At 39.1% G+C, this 15,339-nt stretch overlaps 1 protein-coding gene across 1 annotated transcript; it reads left to right on the top strand.

The window, feature by feature from the left end:
• The first annotated feature begins 788 nt into the window (after positions 1-788).
• Positions 789-15,003, top strand: TRIB2 (tribbles pseudokinase 2). The gene is made up of 3 exons (XM_072407519.1): positions 789-2,010; positions 3,485-3,777; positions 12,668-15,003. Exons 1-3 carry the CDS (start codon positions 1,741-1,743, stop codon positions 13,134-13,136), a joined length of 1,032 nt encoding a protein of 343 aa, XP_072263620.1. The 5' UTR covers positions 789-1,740; the 3' UTR covers positions 13,137-15,003.
• Positions 15,004-15,339: the final 336 nt, after the last annotated feature.

The raw sequence follows: 15,339 nt of genomic DNA, 5'->3' as shown, positions 1-15,339 counted from the left end.
AATGGGTTTTAAGGCCTATTTTATGTACAGTGCTGCATAATATGTTGGCACTATAAAAAACCTGTTTATTATTATTAATAATAATAATAATAATAATAATAATAAAAGGGTTTTAAGGTCTATTTAATGTACAGCGCTGCGTAACATGTTGACGCTACATATATATAACCTGTTTAATAATAATAATAATAATAATAATACTAAAAGGGTTTTAGGGTCTATTTAATGTACATTGCTGCGTAACATGTTGGCGCTATATACATAAACCGTTTATTAATAATAATATTATAATAATAATACTAAAAGGGTTTTAAGGTCTATTTAATGTACAGCGCTGCGTAACATGTTGGTGCTATATAAATCCTGTTTACTAATAATAATACTAGGGTTTTAAGGTCTATTAAAATTTTTTAATAAAGGGCTCTTTTAAAGCTGCAGAAAGTAGGATCAAGTCTACCTTTACATTTCTTTTATTAGACTCCTGTTGAACCAACACTGATCTGCATCCTGTATAATGCCTAGAAAGCACACCTGAATCATGTCACCTCCCCCCTCTGTGCAGCCTTTATAATGCCCTATTTCCTCTGCTCTGTAACTGGAGCAATCACAGGATTAGAAGCACAGAATGAGCAGAGAATGAGATCTGTGCAGCTCCAGTGGGCGGTCCCCTAGCTTTTGTGAACGACAAACCATCTCGCCAATCTGGGAGCGAATCCCGGGCAAGAAGTAGGCGGGGTTTTGTATGATTGGTGGCCGTCGCATAGCCCTGCTTGTGAAGTGAGAGCAGCGGCTGACATTGAGTAGTGAGGCAGCGTAAGAGGCACAACAGGCAGCAGGGAGACCTTCCCCGGCCACGTCAGTACAACAACGGAGGAAGATGATGTCTTGCTGAAAGGGATCGGCCGCAGCCATCCCTTCTCCTCTCCCTCCTACCTCTACTCAAGCACGGCCTCCTAATAATTCTTTTTTTGGGTGTTATGAGCAAAGGAAAGTGTATTCTAGCAAGGCAATCATCTGACATCGCGTGCACAAAGCACCCCCTGCACTGCAATCTGGATCCTCATCTGCTGGAGTTTACCATTCATCCTCTGCTTTGTCCTTGATTGAACTTTGCAGCTCTCCTCCATAGATTTGGGCTATCTTCCTTGGCACCGTCCCTGCTGCTAATTGTACTATGCTGGTATACAGGACTGTATAGCCCACACATCCCCTCCCTCCCCTTCCTTCCCCCTCTTTGGATCTCTTTGTATGCCATCTACACTTACCACCAAGTCAACTTTGTTATTGTTACAAATTAAAAGTGCGGAAAGAGATGTGGCTGAAGACACCGAATTGTATTTAGGAAATTAAAAAAGATTTATTTTTTTTATTTCGTAGTTCTATTTTTTATCCTAAAGGAGATCTATGAATGAAAAAATCGCCGATATATAAAGAGATATATTTTGTCTAGATTTTGCACAGGATCGTCTTTTCCGGTTTTCCAAAAAAAAAAAAGTTGTAGCGACGTTCCAATCCGCACACATCGCTGACCGCTGCCTTACCCCATTTTTCTTAAATCGGTGCCCTTCAAGCAACACTCTTCCATTGTTAATCTGCTGCCTATTGCACAAACCCAACTCTTTGTTTTTAAAGACTGTTGGAAAGACCACCACCACCATCATCACCGCCAACTCAACAAGCACAAAGTCCTCCATAAAACCCCCCAACCCCCTTTTCTTGCCTTTGGATTTGGCTGCTCTCATGAACATACAAAGATCGAACCCTATCACGATCGCAAGATATGGGAGATCGCGGAATAAAACCCAGGATTTTGAAGAATTATCATCCATAAGGTGTACAGAACCAAGCCAGAGCTTCAGCCCGAATCTCGGTTCCCCAAGCCCTCCAGAGACTCCCAACCCGTCGCATTGCGTTTCCTGCATTGGGAAATACTTATTGTTGGAGCCTCTGGAGGGAGACCACGTTTTCCGAGCGGTACATCTGCACAGCGGTGAAGAACTGCTCTGCAAGGTTTGTATTTGGGGCTAGGCGTTCTTAATCTTCAACCTTTTTTTTTTTTCTTTTGTCCTGAGATAGCCTGCTAGACCTAAAGAGTTCATTGACATCTGTATTTATGCATGCAATTAAAGGGATGGAGGAGGGGCAGGAGACCAGTCGGTGACCTGAGCAGAAAGGTTCAGACCACATTTAATATATTGCGTTTGGGGAAACCCTTTTTTTTTTTTTTTTTGCAGGTGTGCACATAACTCCTTTTTTCCTAGGCCTCTTTGATGTCTCATTTTCTAGGAGTACAATGCTGCTTTTTAAAGCCGTACCTGGTGGCACCCTCACGGTTCTTGTAGATAAAACAAGCTATTGTACCCAGACCATCATCAATGGCTTCGCTTTGCTTTTCATGTCCTTTCCACCATTATTGCTGTGTCGGCAATATTTGTAGCCTTACATGAGCCAATGGTCTTCTCCCCCACCCCCAATTTTGCCTTTCATTATTGAGTTTCCATTCATTGTATTTTTTTTTTAAAGATTTGCTGTGCTCCACAAAAGGTACCTTGTGGAAACGCAACATCTAAACCGGTGTCCTCATTCATTCATAAACAATGGGACGTGAATGATGTAATTGCAAACTGTAGACAGCACTATAATTCCCCATGGAGACTAATACAGCAATCCATTCTGCAGGCTGTAAATGGAATATTTTATGTAATGCAGTTAAATGTATTTAGGGGGAAGACTAATGGGGATACTGGTAGCGAGTGAGTCATGTTTTGCAGTGTTTATGAATGTCTTTCATTCTTTCACTGTTTTCTAAACATTTAGAAGTTAGCTTGAAATACAGACCCTTCAATTGCATAAGCTGTCCTCTGAGGCCATGTGGCTCAGTCTTCGGCAAACCGCAGTTTTCTGCTGACATATCCATATTAAATTGCATGTTCTTGCTGCACTTTTGTTATACTTTTATGCAATTATGATCACGGTTACACCATATGATTATATGTACATAGTTATTGTGTTGGTTTGTGGATAATATTTTAAATTTATAACACAATCTGTAACTGGCTATTTATGAATTGGACCCATCAGCCGTACATTTGTATGGTTCTAAACACTGATCACATCATACATGCATCTAAACCTATTTTTATATAGTTGATATTTAGAACCGCACACATGAGCGCTGGTCATGTGGTCGTTTTAATAAATAGGACGCAGTTCACAATATAGCCGATTGCAGCAAGTAAGATGCCCAGTAATAAATGTACCGGCTTATTTCATGAACGTTGGTGTGCAAAGTACAGTAACTCATAAAAGCTAATTAAAAATTCCAGTATATTGCGGTCACTGGTTTACTAGGGGTTACCGCACTTTTTGTTTGCTCTGATGGTATGTCTTGAACTTGTAGCACATGTGAGGCTCCCTCTGTGCTGACTTTTTTTTTTTTCAATCCTTTGTTTCTGATGTTTTTTTTTTTTTTCTCCTTTTTAAGGTATTTGACATACGCTGCTATCAGGAGTTGCTAGCTCCCTGTTTTTGTCTACCTATACACAGCAACATTAACCAAATAAGTGAAATCATTCTAGGAGAGACTAAAGCGTACGTGTTCTTTGAGAAAAGCCATGGAGACATGCATTCTTTTGTTCGTACCTGTAAAAAGCTCAAAGAGGAAGAAGCAGCCAGACTGTTCTATCAGATTGTGTCGGCGGTGGCGCACTGTCACGATGGCGGCGTGGTACTGAGAGACCTGAAACTTAGGAAATTTGTCTTCAATGATGAAGAAAGGTAAGACAGTTAAATTTATGTTTAATATGTTTTTTTTTTTTTTGTTTTTTATATTTGTGACTTTTTTTGTTAGTTTATTGTTGAGCGAGACACCAATGGGGCTATTCTCTGTTCAATTATATGTACCTTTCCTCATATTTACTTATATATATCTTTTAGATGTGGCTAAACTATTATTTAGTACTCAGTAAGTTTTAATGAAGCCTTTTTTGTAAATGGCAAAAGTTGGAGTATTGATTCTTCCTTAGTGCAAGCCGGTAAGAAAGTGGATGCAATTTCCGATCTGTCCTTTAAGGACTACAGTAAATCATTCAAGTTGACGGCTACAGAACCATGGTAGTTTTAATGCTGAGCAATTTGTAAAGTCTAGTAGACAATAGCATGCAGTCAGCCATTGTTTTTCATTGTTCAGTCTGTTTTAAACCAAGGGAAGCTGGAATCCAGTTGCTATAGGCTACTGTGTCCACATCATCATGTTCCTTTCAATGGTTTGGTAAATTTACCAACCTTGTTAGACAAGGAGGCCATAACCGGACCTTTCCTTGTATGATGTAAATATTTTAAAGGGCATGGTTTGCAGTGCATACAGTCTGGTATGATGGGTGAAACCTAATATAACCATTTCATAAACTAGCAATCATGCTTATCCCAAACAACTAGCATGGTTGGATGACAGTTGCCATGGTCGGAAAAGATGGGCAGTACAGAGAAGGTTGCCAGTTACCTTATTCTGAAGGGTACAATAGGACCGGTCATGAGAGCCACAGGTGTGCCAATGCAGCCCAGGGAATAACTATGGTTGAACAGTGTCCAACTGGTTAGATATTGGACATTGAACATTTCTCCATCAGATAAAAAAATATATGCTACTGTGTAAAATAGATATACTGCAATAAAAAAATATTTGCAACTAATGTTATGTACTGTTGCATGCATTTCTGTGTGTGTGTTAAATTTAGCTCATGAAAGGAGAAGACGTGAACACCATCTCAACCGTGCAAAATGTATGGAATGCAGTGTGCAAAACTCATACCAAAATACAGGTTTACGAATAGCTGAAATGAATGTGGTCATGTAAAATAGAGAATAGGGCTGCAAGTTTTAATCTATTTATTCACACATCCTGTGTGTCAAGAATACTTTATGCCAGTGACTGAGCTGACCACATCTAGATGTTTCATTATGAAAGTGTCCCATTACAAAAAATTCCGCTGTTCATATTTCATGATAACCTCTTGATAGATGGTCCCGGTCTACATGCTAGGGAATGGAGTGGGGTATGTTATGTCATTCTTTACTATACTTCTAATGCTAAGCCATGGAGAACTGGTCTGGGTCCATGTATGAGCTGTGTTTGAATTCATAACCTTCCTACTGATATTTGGAGTGTTTGCAGAAGGCATAACACAAGACATGGCTTAGTGTGGATGGAGTTATAGTACATTTATGAACTGCTAGGTGACATTTCCTATGTGCTTGGGGGTCTTGTCTCCACTACAGCAGCCAATGAAAGCCAAAGATGTGTTCTACACTTGTGCTGATGTGAATGAAGTGAAGTTATTTCATTCATGCATTTGTTACAAGAGCAGCCCTGTGTGGTGGGAGAAACCAGCTCCTTTATATATGAGGCTAGGTTTATTTTCCCGTATTTAACTGTCTAGAGCCGAGGTTCAGGCAGAGAGCTCTTTACATGGAGTTCTTTTGAGATTTTGGTGTCCTAGTAGGGAATTACCTAGGAAACTCCTTGACTTTGCAGTAGACTTTTGCCTTTGCAGCATGAATGCTCAGAAAGGAGACCTGAATTATGGAAGGGTCGTATAACATGTTTGCCTATAACCCAGACGTGCTTAAGTTTGTAAAGGGAGCGCTGGATCAGGGTGTTGGTTGAACACTTGAAAGGTAAAAAAAGGACATTATGGTGCCTGCTATGAAAGTGTTGCTTTGGTATTTTAAATTGCAACTAAGGGCTGAGCCAGGCTTATACATGGGCATGGACTGAAATATTATACCTTCATTTGCAGCCCTATTAAGGGGTAATTTTTATCACTATGGTGTGTTAAAGCACATTGTGTTTAGATTCCCCATTGACTTAACTCCTGCAATTGCCTCAACACAGCAAAAATGATTAATTCATCACTAGCAGAGCAACACAGGTCCACCAACAAGGTGCCATTTAGAATATTACTGTACTGTGAATGGCTCCTATTTTGCCCTTATTATTGACCTATTATGGATGCATCTTATTTTTCAACAAGAGTCTTGTGAAGTTGATGGTTTTCTGAATTGGGCTATGGCAAATAAGTAACTTCTAAGTTTAGCACATTTGCATTGGAAAAACCAGTGATTGTAGCTATGAAATGACTTACTCTTGTTACTGCTTACACTTTAATCTTAATGGTAACAAGGCCTGTGGTTGTAGAAACATGAATTGAAGAGGCTTGCTTAGGGAGGTGGCTAACCTCCCAGCAATGTTTTCCATGAAATGTTCACTTAATAAGTGTTTGTGGATATCATTGTGTCAAGCAGTTTCCTGCTGTATTTGCTCAGTGTGAAGCCCAGTGCTGGCAGATCTGAAGGTCCTATGGATTCCTCCTGTTTAACAATGCCTTTCCTGTGTCATTTTATGGCAGTCAGCTGATTTACTTATGGTATTGCTAACCTTTTTGACCCCACTCAAACTGAATAGCCTACAAACAGGGCTCAAGGAAATTGTTAATCAGCTTTAGCAAAGAATACAATGTAATCTTGGTTACATAAAATATGATGATGTGTTTAGTGACCTGAGCATTGGGCGCAGTATATTTCAGTTTTCACGCTTACACTGAGTTCTGGATACTTTGCTAGGTGGTTAGGCACCGGTCCTATGTGCTAACAGTTTTAAATACAGCTTTGCACATGAATTGTCCTTGACAGCATGTGGGTGGGCTGCAAGTTTTCGTTCCCCTGTGAGAACTTCATTTGTGCAGACAAGATTATGTTCTTGCCTGAAGACATCTCAGTTTGGCCTAATGGAAGTCTTTTTGATCAGTCTAGGGAGCATGTGGGGTATTACATAATGTCCTCTTATGGGTAAATTAATTTAATATTGACAATACCTAGAGGAAATCCTAAGGTAGCTGTACAGGTTAACTTCCCCAACAGCCCAGTGTTGCTAATTTTATAATTTATAATTGTATTTAAAATTTAACTTTACAATGTTGTATTATAAAAAAAATTGACCATGCAATTAACTATTTTTTTAGCTTAGGGCTGGCTGGTCATGTAAAGCTACATAATGGTTTAACTATCAATGGAATGGAGGGTGTAAAATGCAGGAGTGCTGGAAGTGATGTATGTCTGCTGGAACAATGGTTTTCAGTGAATGAGGCTGGGAGGATGGGAGAAGCCTCAATGTATGAATGAAAAAGAAGCAGACTGAATATGATAATAGAAAGATGAATGGCATAGTGGCGATTTAGCTTTCTTAGCCCAAACTGAATAGGAAATAACAAAGTAGCCTGCAGAATCAACCAGTAATTGAGAATTACTGACAAGTAGTAGTTTGGCATGGGGTATTTTAAACCAATGCCCTCCACCCTGGGCAGTTTGGACTGGCATGTTGCACCACTCACCTTGGACGTTGCGTGTTTGTTGGAAACCTGGTGCTAAATTATTTGTAGATAGCCTGATTCTGGGCTAGCAGAGCAGCTACATCATTGTGATCTATTGTCTTTAACACACAGGTAGGAAAGTTTCTATTGATTTGGGGTTACTGTAACCTGTTCCAGGAACCTCCTTTTCCGTTATGGGTTGACTGAGTGGGAATATGACTTGGAATCCTATAGAGGTTGAGCCCATAGTAAGTGTAGGGAAAGTCTGTTATGTAAGGTAGACGTATGTTCCCCTGATGTTCACATGGATTTCCTCCAGGCACACTTGTTTCCTCCACAATTACGAAAACATGCAGTTAGATCAATTGACTTCCCCAGAAATGGTCCTTGGTACAGCATGGGCTGTTAGAACAAACTGGATAAACAATAAAACCAGTAAAAGAATAAAACTAAACAAATTAAGAACTACAGAAAAAAGTATGTTGGATACCATCTCAAGGAAAAACCCATGTGGTACACACACATGCATGTAGACAGAAAGTGAACAAACAATTTAAAGAAATAGCTGCTTGATCAGATCTTTCACATACTAAGTGCTAATTAGAATTCACAATTACTTTAAATGGAACTCATTTTAGTGAATCATAAGATGTAGGTCTTCACAGGCCATTCACATCAATCTTTACTCCAATGAAAACTTACAATCTGTCATCCTTACCAAGCACAAAATCACACAATTCATATGGGGCCATTTTTAATGGAATCACCTTTTTGGGTTTTGGCTAAAGAAAGTCCTTGCAAACGCAAGGAGACCATACAAGTTCCAGGTACTACTCCCATTAGAAACTGATCCCCAAAGACTAGAACTGCATATCAGGATTTCCAACAATCCATCCCTTATTCTTCCCTTGTGTAAGTCACATGAGAGAGTCTAATGTTGGTTGCGAGAAGAACTTAGAGGAACTTCTAACTAGGTTAGAATATTGCATAAGCTGGTTGAAGTACATTTTGCTGAGCTCACATTTACACATATTGAGACAGCAGTTCAAACTGCAATGTGTCATGTACGAATAAACAAGCATTGTGATGGGGAAAGGCCATTGGCAGAGATTGAAGGGTATGATGGAACCTGTCACATCAGCACATTCCAGTAGAATCAATGTTTAAATTTGACCATTGCTCAGCATTCTGTTTTGTATGCTTTGCTCAGCATAGCAAACATTCTTAACACTCCCCTTCTGGCCTTTCATTTAGAATCACAAGTCTGAACTGTTTTGTGTTGTTAGAACAAAAACGTAGTTACTGTAAATAAAAAAGAGTACACTGTGCCTCTAGCTTTGTATATGTGGTGGTTCAGGTAGCTTCAGGCTGGAAATCATGTCTTTAATGTATAAACTACAAACTGGCTGCATTGTAGAGACCAGAACTGTGAACTCCATTGGAGTATCCGTATATTGTGTTAAGATGTATTCTAGTGACTAACACCCTAAAATATAGTTCCCACTCTTTTCAATGGTAGACATCATCTTTTCTAAATGGGTTCTACAGCATTACGAGGAGTGGAGCCAGTGGAGTGACCACACACGGGAAATAATGTTTATATTGTCAAAAACCCCAATCCACCCTCCATAGTTCCACCCAGGAGCTTGTTTACCTCCCAAAGACAGCAGTTGCTTATTCTGATGATTAGAGCCTTGGGGGCAAAATCTTCTGCTGTAGTGGCTGTGCCCCCAAAAAGATCAAATAGTGGCATCCTCCTAGCCTATCTAGTGTTGGGATTTTGCCTTCAGTCTGTAATGAGGCTTTGTGCAAGTTTTGGTCCAATAAGGGTGCTCTGGTCGAAAGGGGTAATACCTGGGTAGGATAAAAGGGGCTTCTAGCTTAGGTTTGGTTAAGAGGATAGGTAGGGTCATTTTTTTTGTGTGTCAGAATGCAACCGGAACATTTATTCATTCTCTGCTTTGGCTAGAATGGGGCCTCTGGGGCCCCTGACTACTTTTACCCAGCTAATATAAAAATCTCCATGGCCATGATTGCACAGAGCTTTTCTGAATTGTTGAAAAACTTTTATGAGCAATCATCAAATGAGTCATGTCCCTGAAAAGCACCTGCTGACCAAGTCCTTTGACATGTTGTCATGATCTTTTCAACATGGGGCCTGTCTGTAAAAAGTAGTGGTTAGTTTTTTGTATTATCAGGAGGAAATAAGTGAAGTAAGGACTTAATATTACAAGGACAAAATATTAAACGGGCATAGTTTCATGAACATAACCTGTGGATATGTTTAGAAAACCTACAACCAAGGTGCTTCCAATTTCATGATAGCTTGCATTTGTGGTCCTAGAAAAAAAAAAGGCCAGTTAGATACAGAGGTTAATTTATTGAATATGAAAATCACAGGTTAATCAGTGTAATGTATTATGTACATGCTATCCTTCTCCATCCTATCTCCTAAACAAGTAGATTTCTTCCATCTAGTCTCCTAGTGGGAACTGCTCCCATGACCTCAACAAGGCAAGTGCCTATCACATAGCCATTGTGCCGACATTTAAGATATATTTTATACCGTTTTCTTTTATCATTACCCATTTTTGGTATTTCAAGATAACTCTTTTGTATATTTATTCTGCTTTTATCTCTCTATTTGTCTTATGTTATAAAACATTCCTCACTTTCCTTTGACTCGTTCAAAAAAAGCTGCATCTGGCTAAGACATTATCAGGTCTTCCGAGATGAAGCTGAATGCAAAATGTTTTCCATTAGCACTGAGGGGAAACCACAGAAGTACAGCAGTAATTCTTGAAGACTGAATCTACGTCTTCGTCTCCTTGGAAACAGGCAGGGAAATCCGTTAAAAATAATTCTCCTCAGATTCCTCTCATCAAGATGCCTCCCTCGATTCCCTGTTTTTCTCACAACGCTTTTTATTTACGTGAAAATCCTGCCTAGGCGCTATTGGGATATGTTTTTAAGTCATTTGTGTTTGCTAAAGCCATGTTAATTAGTACCAAACCTGAATCACAAATACAATTAATTTTGAAGTGTGGTCTGTGGAAACGGCAATCCATAGAAAAAAGGTGTTGATCTATAAAATGCTTTTCTAACAATTTAATTGATCTACTTGTTTCTGTTGCTCTACTGACGGGTAAAGAGTGTTGAATGCCATGATTGAATGCCCTTATCAAAGTAGCTTTTGTCTTGCTTGGGGTTCCCTGTCTGTTCCTATGGTGACAAAGATGCATTTCCTGTTTCTGAGGGCCATGGCTGCCTCTGATTTAAGCTTCTGTGGTTTCATTCACCACTAATGGGAAAGCATTCACAGGCTCAATTGCTTCCTCTTTTGACAAGCTCATGACTTCAGACGAGAAACAGAATCTAATCAAGCTGTCCAAGTATTGATCCTGAAAGTCTCTTTGAAAGTATGATCCTACGTAGGTTTTACCATTTCATGACCAGGCTATTTATTCCAATATAATTAGCAGGTTGATTCAAAGGGTGATCATCTATTATTATTTTAAAGAAGTTCTGTGTTGCTTTGCTCCTGTGTGCATTACCAGTATTCTGAAAATTTGTGTTGGGTTGTGATGCAACTCCAGCTTCAGTGGTCTCTAGTTCCAGTCTGCCCCATCACTCAATATTGGCTAGTAAGGTCACCTGTAGGGGTAAGGAGAAAAACAAGATCAACAACCATGGAAACTGGATTCCAAGGTTGATTTCTTGGTGGTTGCTAGTTCTAGTTTGCCCCATCACCTTATATTGGCTACTGAGGGGTAAGGAGAAGAACAGGGTCAACAACTATGGAAATTGGTTACAGACAACAAGGGTCAACAACCATGGAAACTGGATTCCAAGGTTGATCACTTGGTAGTTGCTGGTTCTAGCTTGCCCCATCACTAATATGGGCTACTGAGGGGTACAGAGAAGAACAGAGTCAACAACCATGGACGCTATCCTGGATTCCAAGATTGATTGCTTGGTAGTTGCTAGTTCTAGCTTGCTCCATCACCTAAGATTGGCTACTGAGGAGTAAAGGGAAGGACAGCAGGGTCAACAACCATGGAAACTGGATTCCAAGGTTGATTGCTTGGTAGTTGCTAGTTAGTTCTAGGTTGCCCATCACCTAATATTGGCTACTAAGGGGTAAGGAGAAGAACAGGGTCAACAACCATGGAAACTGGTTACAGAACAGAGTCAACAACCATAGACACTATCCTGGATTCCAAGATTGAATGCTTGGTGCTTGCTAGTTCTAGCTTGCCCCATCACCTAATATTGGCCACTTAGGGGTAAGGAGAAGAACAGGGTCAACAACAATGGAAATTGGTTACAGGCAACCAGGGTCAATACCATGGAAGCTATTTTGGATTCCAAGATTGATTGCTTGGTGTCTGCAAGTTCCTGCCTACCCTCTTGCTATCGCCTAATATTGGCTATTGAGAGGTAAGGAGAAGAGCAGGATCGACAACCATCGAATCTGGTTACAGATACAGAACAAAATCATAGGAGGGTTCCCATGATGAGTGTATCTGTTGATGTTGGACAATTCTCAGACAATAAAGGATGGGTAGTTACTACCTGATTTGAATGCCCAGATGCCCAAACTTAGCTCACTTGACAAAAACTTTTGCGGACCTAAAAATTATTTTATGGACAAGAAAATACTTTTTATTGGTTTACTGGTATAAAATTAGGCTGTGTTTTTAAAGGCCAACAAATGCACATACTTGTTAAAAAAACTTGAATGTCATTTATCTGACAAATCTAGTTGGGCATTTGGGAAATAACCTTTTAGGGATGCAGTGTCATCTGCAGCTAAAGGCCTATTTCAATAGTGTCTCCGGCCATCATGGCATCTCAGTGTCAAAGCTGGACATTGAAACCAATCAAAGTGGATATCATCCATCACCATGTTGGTTCTTGACTGTGAGGACTAGAGCTGCCGGCAGTGGTGGCAACCAGTTCCAAGAGCCACCAGCCATGAAATATGTCAGCTGGGATGACATTGATTAAGTTATTCCCATCATCGGGCAACATTACAGAATGTAACATGTACAGAATACAGGTAGGAAAGTAAAAGGTGTCTTTGGGGGCCAATAATTTGTACAAGCATCTATGTTACTGTGGGCTACACTGCTTGTGGCTAATATTAGTTATGATTGTACTGTTAAAATTGAATATATATATATTCTTTGGTGGAGGATGTGTTTTTAAATGTTTCTTTTGAGAAAACTGATGAGTTGTTGAGTACTGATTTTGGTTGTACCTTTATATGATTAAACTGTTATTTTTCTTTATTTTAGGACTAGAGTCAAGTTGGAAAGCCTGGAAGATGCTTATGTTCTGGCTGGATCTGATGATTCTTTATCAGACAAGCATGGATGCCCAGCCTATGTTAGTCCAGAAATCCTAAACACCAATGGCAGCTACTCTGGCAAGGCGGCTGACGTATGGAGTCTAGGCGTAATGCTCTACACCATGTTGGTTGGACGATACCCATTTCATGACATTGAACCTAGCTCCCTGTTCAGTAAAATTCGTCGTGGCCAGTTTAACATTCCAGAGACATTGTCCCCTAAGGCGAAATGCCTCATACGTAGCATTCTTCGACGGGATCCGTCAGAACGGCTTACATCTCAAGAAATTCTGGACCATCCTTGGTTTTCCACAGATTTCAATGCATTGAATTCAGGATTTGGTGCTAAGGAGGTTTCAGATCAACTGGTGCCTGATGTCAATATGGATGAGGAAACGGACCCCTTTTTTAATTGAGCACAAAACTTTAATTTTTCGGTACTTGAGCTGAACGTGGCCACATGAAGGAGTCCTGTCGGACTATAGTATTTGAAATCCGTATTGTACCAGGACGGTCACTTTGAAATATGCTGCTCTGGGCTCCTTGGTTTTGAGAAGACGGTTCTGCAAGGAACTATTCTACAGATGTAGCATTGAGGCTGCTATACAGTTAATCTAGTTTTTCTTTTTTTGTTTTGTTTTTTGTTTTTTTATTTTTGGAAATAATTAGCATGAATCACTTGTAGCTTCACCCTCTATGGAGCCAAGGAGACTGCACAAGCCAATTCCAGTGCAGCTTTGTCACTCCTGTTAATACAGTTTTAATAATGTTTTGCCATGCACATCCTGGCATCGCACTGTTAGTTTTCTCGTGCCATTGTTCAGGGAAAATTACAATTGGCTATTACTTTTTTATACCTGTGCCAAAGTGGTACAGCAATCTATAGAAAAGTAACACTTAGTTGGATGCACTGACATGAAAAGTAGGTGCTAAAATGTAGAATAACTTTTATTTTTGTTCAGTTTTCCCAATTTTAACAATTCTTTTGTCTAATTACAAACTATTCAATTTTCTTTTCAGGAAATGACTTTATCCTTTATGGGGAAGTCATTTTTTAACAACAGTTTTTTTTTCCTGATAAATGGTTTGCTATAGGAAGCTGTTATACTTTAAACTTCCACATGCATTATATTTGCAGTGCTAACACGAGAACAATAATACCTTTGTAAAGATAAAACAGGGTTTTGATCTACTGGTTTCCATATTGGCTATCTTGCACTTATAACCAGGATCATATGAGTAAAAGCTATATAGCCATTCTGAAGGATGTTCTCACAGTAACCTCTTTTGTTCTTGATCCTTCATGCCTTTTTTTCCTTTCCAGTTACAATACCTTTTTCATTTTATTCCTACTTTGAAAGAGTTTGTCAACTTTTTAACATTTCATGGGAAATAGTTTTATAAGCTCATAACTACCCCTTTTGCCCCTGCACGGACATGCATTAAAGTGCACCTTTTTGTATTGTCAAATTATTTATTTTCATGAAAATGTCACAGTTGTGATGTATTAAGCCAGTACTTCAAATAAATTACGGGTTGACTTACAATGACATATTACATGCTGTGCTTAACACTTCCTTTTTTTCTGTGTGTTTTTTGGCACTTCTTTTTTTTAATTTTTTAAATAGCTTGTAATAACTCAAACTGGCATTTCTTCCCACCTTCACCACTTCTCTCTTGCTATATAATGAAATATAAGCATAAATATTTGTGTTTTATCCCGTACCTCAGTTGTTCTGATTAAACTGCTTGTATCTGTTTTGTGAAATGGTTCAAGTTTTTTGGGTAGGTACATGTAGACTCTGTAAGTATGTAATTGTTACTTGAATTTGTGCTTAACTGTAGTATGTGGCATGTACGTACAGCTACTTGGCATTTGAATTCTGGGACACTGTTTGCCTGCCCTGTGGGAAGACTTTTATTTTTAATTTTTTTATTTCCGTTTAAAAGATTTTATTTTCACAGCTATAAAATACAAGACAAAACTGTGGCTGACCTTGGTTCTATTTTGGTACTTCTAGTACAGATGGAGTGGTGTCAAACACTCAAGATGGTGCTTTGTCAGAAAGACTTTAACCCCTCCCTCCTTTTTTGTTCCTAAATGCCCACATTATTATTTTTTTTTCATTATGAGCCCCCCTGCCTTTTTAATACCTTATACGAAGAACGACTGGTGATAAAATGCATGGTGGGGTATTATTGCCTCTGGTGCTTTGAATGTTATGTATTTGGTTTAATGTTTTTGTCCTAATCTCTTCAATAAATTGTGCATATTTAACTAAATTCTATTTTTGCCTTATTTTGTTTAGCTTTATACCAGACTGGTCAGTGTTGTACCACATAAAATTCTTCCATGATGGCATACAAACAAGCAATTGCCCAGCCTACCTGGTATCCCCTACTTTATGGATAGGCTTTGGGAAACTTGCTTTTTTTAACAGCATCCTTCTTTCAATAGCAAGGGTCATCATTTAAGTTGTGTATCTTAGATTTATGGCTTCAAGTATTAGAATGAATCACAGATATGTGTATCCTCATTTATTATGATGAGCAACAGACTAATTTTTGTTTAAATATCTTCTTGAGATTTTTAACCAATTTAGAATGATGTATACACAT

This window comes from Pyxicephalus adspersus, chromosome 4 (genome assembly GCF_032062135.1).
Source record: "Pyxicephalus adspersus chromosome 4, UCB_Pads_2.0, whole genome shotgun sequence".
Lineage (NCBI taxonomy): Eukaryota > Metazoa > Chordata > Amphibia > Anura > Pyxicephalidae > Pyxicephalus > Pyxicephalus adspersus.
This window is presented reverse-complemented; position numbering and strand designations above follow the sequence as displayed.